Source organism: Sinocyclocheilus grahami, unplaced genomic scaffold, assembly GCF_001515645.1.
Source record: "Sinocyclocheilus grahami isolate Dianchi unplaced genomic scaffold, SAMN03320097.WGS_v1.1 scaffold105.1, whole genome shotgun sequence".
In the NCBI taxonomy this organism is placed as follows: Eukaryota; Metazoa; Chordata; class Actinopteri; order Cypriniformes; family Cyprinidae; genus Sinocyclocheilus; species Sinocyclocheilus grahami.
In genome coordinates this window covers 1,647,712-1,657,256 of record NW_015505284.1, presented here as the reverse complement: position 1 = coordinate 1,657,256, position 9,545 = coordinate 1,647,712, and the positions used below count along the sequence as shown (strand labels likewise).

General features: G+C 43.6%; 1 protein-coding gene across 1 annotated transcript in view; it reads right to left on the bottom strand.

The window, feature by feature from the left end:
- Positions 1–9,545, bottom strand: part of LOC107588551 (uncharacterized) — a 92,143-nt gene that overhangs the window by 20,872 nt on the left and 61,726 nt on the right. The window contains exons 8-10 of the mRNA XM_016276687.1: positions 8,422–8,585; positions 8,139–8,174; positions 5,288–5,478 (exon numbers count right to left, since the gene is read on the bottom strand). Coding sequence (XP_016132173.1) covers positions 5,288–5,478; positions 8,139–8,174; positions 8,422–8,585 — 391 coding nt within the window. The remainder of the gene's footprint in view (positions 1–5,287; positions 5,479–8,138; positions 8,175–8,421; positions 8,586–9,545) is intronic.

Below are 9,545 nucleotides of genomic sequence, written 5' to 3'. Positions count from 1 at the left end.
CGCAAAAGGCAGTAGGGCTAAACTCAAAGAGGTCGGCCCAGCCTTGTATCATCGTCCCGAAATAATTCAGTACAGCCTCAGAACTCACTGAGGGCCAAGAGCGTACATGAAGGCGGCAAACGCCAAGCACTGGTTGTCATATGACAGAGTGTCCTGCTATGCAGAAAGGACCCAGGCCTGTAAGGCCGGGATGTCTAGACTATAGAATCTGGCAAATGTGGACGGCGAGGCCCAGCCGGCCGCCGCACAAATTTCTGCAATGGACACACCACTAGACCAAGCCCAGGAAGAAGCAACACCTCTGGTTGAGTGGGCTCTTACGCCCATGGTGCATTGAAGGCCCAAAGAAGCGTCAATAGCGTCGATTGTCCATTTGGAAAGTCTCTGCTTCGTAACCGGACAACACTTGGTGCGGCCACCGAAACACACGAACAGCTGATCCGACCACCTGAACGGGGCGGAAAGCTCAACATAGACTTTCAGTGTCCTGACGGGGCAGAGTAAGTTCAACTCTTGGTCTTGCTCCGATGGAGGAAGCGCCGATAGAGTTATTACCTGTGCTTTAAATGGAGTAGAGAGCACTTTTGGTACACAGCCATGCCTTGGTTTCAGGACGACCTTAGAGTCATTGGGCCCGAATTCGAGGCAGGTGGGGCTCACTGATAGCGCCTGCAGATCTCCCATATGCTTTACCGATGCTAATGCTAGAAGCAGAGCAATCTTAAGCGTCAAGGGACGAAGGTCAATGGACTGTAGCGGCTCAAATAGAGGGCTCTTCAGAGCCCTCAACAACGTGGGCAGATCCCATGTAGGGACAGTGATGGGGCGAGGCGGCTTGAGCCTTCTAGACAGCTTCAGAAAATGAACAACCAAGTTGTTCCTGCCCACCGATTGGCCAGCTATAGGAGCGTGAGAAGCTGCTATGGCTGCTACATAGACCTAGAGCGTGGAAGGGGAACGGCCCTTATCCAACAGCTCTTGCAGGATGGACAATATCAGAGATATGTCACAAGAGATTGGGTCTGTGCCACGGGCTGTACACCAGGCGGAGAAGACAGACCATTTAAGGCGTAGAGGCGTCTTGTAGACAGTGCTCTAGCCTGAGAGATTGTGTTTAGCACGTTCTCGGGGAGGTTCCCATTGAGAAGCCAAAGGTGCAGAGCCCACAGCTTGGGCTGGGGGTGCCATATCACTACGTTCGCATGTGAGAGGAGGTCCCGTCTCAGGGGAATGGGCCACGGGGCTGCCGAGAGCAGCCGGCACAGCTCTGCAAACCAGTGCTGGATCCTCCAGAGGGGGGCAACCAACAGCACCTTGTGTCTCTGTTCCCTGACTCGCCTGATCACCTGTGGGATCAGAGCGATCGGGGGAAAAGCGTAAAGGAGGAGGTTGGGCCAGTCATAGGCCAACGCGTCCCTGTCCTTTGAAAAGTAAGTTGGGCAATGAGAGTTGTCTTCTGAGGCGAAGAGGTCGACCTCTGCCCTGCCGAAGATCTCCCAGATTTTCTGAACCGGTTGAGGGTGGAGCATCCACTCCTCAGAGGGGACGTTGCTCCGATACAACATGTCTACTCCTTGGTTCAGCCTGCCCGGTATATGCACTGCTCTCAGCGAGCGCAAGTTGAGCTGAGCCCATTCCAAGAGGCGCTCCACTAGTGCGAACAGGCACTTCGAGGAGAGACCGCCCTGGCAATTTTTATAGGACAATACCGTCATGCTGTCCAAGCGGACTAAGACGTGGTGTCCCCTTAGGTCTGGCAGAAAGGTTCGAAGTCCCAGACACACTGCCAGCATTTCCAGGCAGTTGATGTGAAGCCGGCCTTCCTCTTTCAACCAGTGGCCGAAAGTTGGCTTGCCATCGCACAGCACTCCCCAACCCGTGTTGGAGGCGTCTGTCGAGACTACCTTCCTTCTGCAGACCATTCGCAGGGGCACGCCCCGTTCCATCCAACGAGGATCTTTCCAAGGGTCCAGGGCTGATACACTGATACGGTCTACCTCTACGCGAAGGCATCCCAGACACCAGGCGCAGGATGGAACTCGTGGTTTCAGCCAATACTGAAACGACGCATGCGGAGCAGGCCCAACTGTAGTACTGGAGACACTGAGGCCATGAGGCCTAGCATCCTCTGAAACACCTTGAGGGGGCGAGAGGCTCCAACTCTGAATGAGGCCACGAGCTGCTGAATGGCCAGCGCACGTTCTGGCGCGGCTACCGCCCTCATTTGGGCTGAGTCTAAAACTGTTCCCAGGAACAATATCCATTGGCTGGGGGACAGCGCGCTCTTGGCAAAATTGACCCTGAGTCCCAGGCATTCTAAGTGGCTGAGGAGGAGGGATCTGTGAGATAGTAGCTCTGGCCAGAATGAGTTCAGCGAAGCCTTCAACTGCAGGTCCAAACAGGCCAGTAGAGGAAACAGGGGAGTCGAGGAAGGGGACCTTATCCGCATCCTTGATCTCCGTCTGGTTTAGCCATAGATGGCGCTCCAGCACCACTAGGCTGGCCATGGATCTGCCAATCACCTGCGCTGTCATCTTGGTGGGGCATAGAGCCAGGTCGGTCGCACTGTGCAGCTCCTTAAAAGCCACGGGGTCAACTGTCATTAAGTGTCATTTGCTCAGTTATGTAATTTTTTATGTAAAGATGACATTGTTTGAGATGTCTTTGTTATGGGCTATGGTTAGGGGTAAGGGTAGGGGTAGGGTTAGGTCAAATAATGTCATATTTGCATTAAAAATGACATAACTGAGCGAATGACACTTAATGACAGTTGTCATAAATATGCATAAAAAACCTTCATATTCATGACATGTGTCATGTCATGATTATGTAGGTGTCATGTCATGATTATGAAGGTGTCATGTCAGTCTTATGCACACCCCTTCAAGTAAAGTGTTACCGACTCGTCCATGCAATGGAGAAGCTTGGCCTGGAAGACTTGTAAGACCGCCATAGAATGAAGTGCTGAGGCCGCTTGTCCAGCAGACGAGTAGGCTCACCCGGCGAGAGCCAAAGTCGCCCTACACGGCTTGGACAGCTGGGCCGTCTTTGCCTTCCAGCCGATGCCCATGGACGGGCAGAGATGTGCGGCCACTGACTCATCCAGGGGAGGCAGTCAGTTTTAATCTTTTCCTTCGGCGCCATCGACTGATGTGAGGGCGGACGAAGATGAGGCACGAAGGCGGGCCGAGTAGGGGGCATGCCAAGACCTGGTGATCTCGTCGTGGCCCTCCGGAAAGAATGGTGAAGCTCGTTGTCAGGGGGCCTGACTGCGCCCCGGCAAGAACCACTCATCCAGGCGGCTGCAGGTGGGCTCCTCCGGCGCAGACCTCTCCAAACCCAGCTCCTCCACCGCTTTAGACAGGACACGGAAAAGCTCGGCGTCCATGCCCGTGCTGGGTTGTGCAGATGGCAAGGGGGCGGGGTCGACGTACAAGCCCGACAGCTCCTCCGCGTCTGAAGCCTCCAACGACATGCTGTCGTTCATGGCGTCACACTCGCTTCCTCCAAATGAGACCAGATCACTCGCAGCCGCAGAGGGACGCTGGTCTGGGAGGGAGAAGTGGACTGGAGAAACCTCTCTGAGCGGAGAGAGTGAGGCACGTGGGGGCTCAGCCGGCGTGGGCTCACTCGTCACTGAGCACGGAGTTCCTCTGCCCCGCTGCTTTTTCCTCACAGGCTCCTGGGAGGGAGAAAGCTGGAGGGTGCGAGGGGCGGTCTCTCTCTGAAAAGAAAGCTTTCCGCGAGCGCAGAGAGGCGAGACTCATATCCTCACAATGAGAACATTCCATCTCAATGAGTGATGCTTCAGCATGGGCGGCGCCCAAGCATGAAACACACTTGCCGTGACCGTCAATGACGTGCAGGGGGGCCCTGCACAAACGACAGTAACGGCGTGGCATTTGAAACAACACAGAAAATTTGCTCTTTGAAATATGTTCTTTTATATCGCCAGATAGCGGCAGGGAAATGGAGACCGTCGCTGCTGCACCGCGTGGCGGCGTGAAGCGGCGAGAATGGCCGAGCAGGAAGGGGTCTCTCGATCGGCTGCGAGGCTTGATGACGGCGAAGGCTTTGTAGTCTTGTAGAGTGAAGATCTAGTAGTCGTCGCTGAAAGAGAATAATCTGAGGATCCTATGGCGATGTACCACGAACCTATACCACGAACCAATGGCCGTGCAGTTACACTGCGTTATTGAAAGGCTTCAGTCATCGGAGAAAAAGGAGTTTTCCCCAAGCGTCTTAAACAGACGCAGTATGAGTGTAGTATCGATAGGGAACACATATTTCCTAAACACCAAATTTGCATATTAGAATTATTTCTGAAGGATCAAGTGACACTAAAATTGGAGTAATGGCTGCTGAAAATTCACATTTGCATCACATGAATAAGTTACATTTAAAATATAATCAAATCGAAAACTGTTTTTTTAAACAGTTCTATGCACCCTTGGTGAGCATAAGCGACTTCTTTAAAAAAAATCGTATTATATATTATCCAAATATTATCCAAACTTTTGATCAATAGTGTAGTTTGTGATTTACATATCATTCAGCTGAACCTCAGTGAACAGAGGCAGGAAAATGAAAAATGCATTTCTCTAGAAATTATATCTCAACTTTTTCAGAGATAAATGGTTAAAATCATGAACATATCCACTTATTAAGTCAAAGTTTCTGCTCTGAGAACACTTTGCCTGAAGCAAGATCCATTTATATCACACTTCTCCATGAAACTAACTGAAAGTTACAGTATGCTCATCCAACCATATGAAATTCATTAAAAGTCAGTCACCTCAACTATCAGACAAATCTTTAAGAGGCTAGTGATCTCATTAACAGTGTTAAGATCATACTGACATCCTGAGCACTGATTTTATTTTAAAAGCAATTACCAAACAAGTCTATGTCACTATATCCATTATCTCCATTGTAATTAATTGAACAAATGCCTGAAACTTGGTATTACAAGCACTTCCTGTGTCTGTTTGCCTCTTTAAGAAGAATTGCTTTATGTATTCCCCAATTGTAAGTCACTGAATCACTTTATGTATTGCCCAATTGTAAGTCGCTTTGGATAAAAGCGTCTGCAAAACTACTAAATGTAAATGTAATCTCACCCTCTCTTGAACACTGTATAGCATCTACTCTAGCTTATGTCTTCCATGACAAGTAGTTTTGTGGGCCTGTGCCAAATAACAGCAAATTACAGCATTACTGTTAGGGCTGAGACATGAATACTGAGTATTTACAGCATGACATAAGTGTCCGGTTTCTTCACACATACCTTTTCCTTATCTCACTGTTCAGGCTTTTCTTGGAAGTGGATCCATCTTGGCGTGCAGGTTTATCTAATGACAGAGGGGCATCTCGAATGGGGTGGGGCAGAACCATAGTCTCCTGGATAACCGGGAGGGTCTCCTCATCACCACCCTGCTGACCCAGGTGCTGCTTGGCATAGTCAAACCCCTGAACATGCTAAGTAATGAGCAAACATTCACATATTTGATTACAGACATGAAGGTTATTTTTATATACACCACACTGTAAAATGGTAACATCTAAATTAACTGGTCAAAAATATTTAAATAAATGGGTTTTGTTTTGTTTTACTACCAAAACAATTATCTGGTTGTGCATTCCTTTGGACAAATGTTTTGACTATGTATTTCAGGCATATATTATATTTGATTACAGACATGAAGGTTATTTTTATATACACCACACTGTAAAATGGTAACATCTAAATTAACTGGTCAAAAATATTTAAATAAATTTTGTTTTACTACCAAAACAATTATCTGGTTGTGCATTCCTTTGGACAAATGTTTTGACTATGTATTTCAGGCATATATTTAAAAAAAAAAGTATAGAGTATGTTTTGTCAAAAACATGACTGCTCTATTAAAATAAAATTTGTTAGCATCTTGTGAACATTAATGGTTCAATAAATGCATCGCTAAAAATAGGGTTTATGTGATACCATCAAAAGTATTAAATTTCATTCAAATAAAGAACTCATTTATATAACTGGAACAATCTGACTGCATTGGATTAGACCAAGGAAAATTCAAGAGTTCAAATGTTAATATAATCCTTAGATCTAATGAAGGTAAACAGATTTAGCAATGGAGGGCCTTGAAGATGAGACTTTACTCAAATTCTGATTAATTAAGCAGTCTGGGGGGAATTTAGTGGATATTAATGAATTTATTTAAATATACAAATTAGAAATTAAGGATGCTGTCACATGATTGAGATAATGAGCTATTTAAATATTTAATATATGACTGACAGGAATAAATTAACACTCTTAATCCCTAATTTAGACTCTGATTTTTTCATTTTTGGGGTCATGCCACATAGAAATATCACCTAATATACAACAGCATTTCTAGACTAGTTATTTTACAATATGGCAACAATGCTACTATGTTCTGCTGCAAAGCAGTCCTGCAAAATGTATCGTATGTATCTGCAAAATGTAATGTATTCTCTTGTGACATTATCCAGCCAAAGTTGTATTGAGTCTCAGCAGTTTCTGGACAGCAATGCCAGGACAGCACTCTGGGGTTGATAGTTTACAGGGGAAGTTACATGTGTAGTAAGTGTTTACTTGTTTGCCACTTAACTAGATGTTTTCTGTTAATGTCATTGAAGCTTATTTTGCTCTCAGAACTATTTTACCCTTGCTAAAGTTATGTGCTGAGAATCTAAATAGAGAAAAAATATAAAGGTCTATATATTTTAATACACTTAAATGTCACAAATTCTAAACAATTACATCTCTTAATGTTACAACTAGTTGGAGATGATTAAAAAAAATCAATTTGTCAAATAATTTATAATAGCAGAAACATAAGTTCATTGGAAATAGAATTCATTTGGACAATCCACTGAAAAAAAACAAACAAAAAAAAAACAGAACAAAATAGGTGGATGGCAATAGACAAAGCAAGTAATATCTCAGTTAAGTTCATTTTAGAATATCAAATCAATAAAGATATATTTATTTCAACATAAAAAAAAACGCCATGACAAGGTATTGGTTCAAAAAGTGTCCAATAACCACTGCTGTCACTGGCTTTGATCTTAACCCATAAGTGTAAGCCATCCTGAAACCACTGGCCTGGCACTGCTGTCCGGAAAACTAATGTGAGGAACGGCTGTGCAGCCCTGCAATAATATTCTAATAATAATTCTAATAATATTATATTATAATATAATACACTGCACATGTTTTGCAAATAGCAAATCCTCAGTTACTGTATAACTGAAGGCAAGGAGGCATTCTATAATGCTCAAGCAAAATTCAGGCAGTAGTTTGTCAGTCATAGCAAATAATAAACTAGGCCAGAGGGTGTATGTGGGGAAAAAGCAGGTCAGATCATTATACCTAATAAATAAGACATATTTGACATTTTTAAATAAGTGCTGCTGTCTGCATTTCTTTTAGAGAGGAGGATAGATGTTTTATGGTTTTACACAATTGATGTATTAAATGCATTTTTATAACAAAGAGGTTTCTGTCCCTTCCACAGTCCCGCTAGCCTACTTCCAACTAAATCATCAGAGAATTTCTGACCTTATTCCTAAAATATTCAGCTTGTTTAGGCATACAAGCACGCAAAGGAACACACACATATACAATCAGGTCCTAATCTAGAAAAAAAAATACTAGTGTCGATGTTCATAGGAATAGTTCACACAAAATTTTGTTCAATTCAGTAAATATCATATCATATCATGTCATTCAGAATCTGTACGAATGTCTAAATGTTTTGTAGAATGTCAAGGCTGCTCCTTTGCATACAGTGAAAGCATGAAGTGTTCGTTTTGAAACTCTACATTCCTGTCTCCATTCTTTTTCATTGTATGGAAAAAGCAGCCAACACACTTCACTGAACATCTCCTTTTATGTTCCACAAAATAAATATAGACATACATGTTTGGAATGACACACAGGTGAGTCAATGACAAAATAATTTGACTGTTTTGGGTGAACTAACCCTTTAATTGTGCACGATCATTAGTACTTTGTCCCTGAGACCTGTCTACTCTACACATCATCCTTAACACTGCGTGCACATCAGGAGTCCAGAGCAGCAGGTGAGATGATTGAAGAGCTGAATAACTACCTGAGGGTAATAACCCACGTCTCTCCAGTAAGCAGTCTAAATGAGAGAAAACAGCATGAAGATCATCAATCATTTCTATCTCTCTCTCATACACTCTCTCGGGATGTATTCCCAGAGGCAAAGCAAGCAAAGCATGTAAGAGTTTGAGAAAAACTGTTGATGAAGCCACTGTAAAATATGCTGAGTGTACAAAATAGCATGAGTTATAATGAGAGAGTTAAAGAGCAAAGCAGTGCCTTATGGGAAATGGTCAAGCAGGATGTTTATCCAGTCACTGCCGTACCTTGACTCGAGGGTTGAAGTTTCCAATGGGATCGCTTTTGAAATCGCTCTTGTTTTTATGACACAGCACCGTGGTGATGATGATGATGATGAGGGTCACCACGCCGATGGGTGCTAGCACTGCAGCGATGATCCACAGGTTGTTGGGTGGATTCTTCACTACGGCTGCATGGTGGGAAACACTGTTAATCTTTTACATATTAAACTATCATGCAAATTGTGTTGCTTAAATATTTTGTTTGTACAACAATAATTGGTTTCACTTTATTTTGATGGTCCCTTGAACACATTCTGTTGACTATAAGTAACATTGCACCTACATATCTATTAACTCTCACTAAAGTGTTAGTAGTGTATTAGTAGACTGGTAGGTATAGGGCTAGAATAAGTTGACATGTACTTGCAAAGTTACTTATAGTCAGTAGAATGTCTGTTGGGACACCATCACAATAAAGAGTTAGGGGATATTAAGCAGACAGTCTACTATAATGAGAGTTAGTTGACATGTAGGTGCAAAGTTACTTAAAGTCAACAGAATGCTCAAAAGGGACCATCAAAATAAAATGTTACCCAATAATTTTGTAAGTGACATTTTATAATCCAGGTTAAATAAATATCAAAATCATTATTTTATTTGATTTTTTTAACATTAACAATGTAAATGATGTTTAATAAAAGCAAGAATATTTATCATAATTTATCTGTTTTAAGCAATTTCACATTTAATCAGTCTTCCCCTGCCGTACAGATCGCCTTCCCCTCGTTAAATCGCATCCCGGGGGTTCCCCTCGGTGCAAATCGCGATCGTGTTCCCCTTGGTAGAAATCGCGCTCCATCGTCGGGCCCTTACAATCATCCTAACCTTCCCCCCATTTACGGCGCCCTTGCACCTACATGTCAACTAACTCTCATTAGAGTGTTAGTAGACTGTCTGCTTAATATCTAACTCTTTATTGTGATGATCTCCCAACAGACATTCTACTGACTATCAAGCCTCAATCTTAAAACTTAATGTAACCTTAACCCTACCACTCTACTAATATTTTACTAACACGCTGGTGAGAGTTAGTAGATACTGTATGTCGGTGCAACATTACTTATAGTCAACAGAATGTGTTAAAGCAA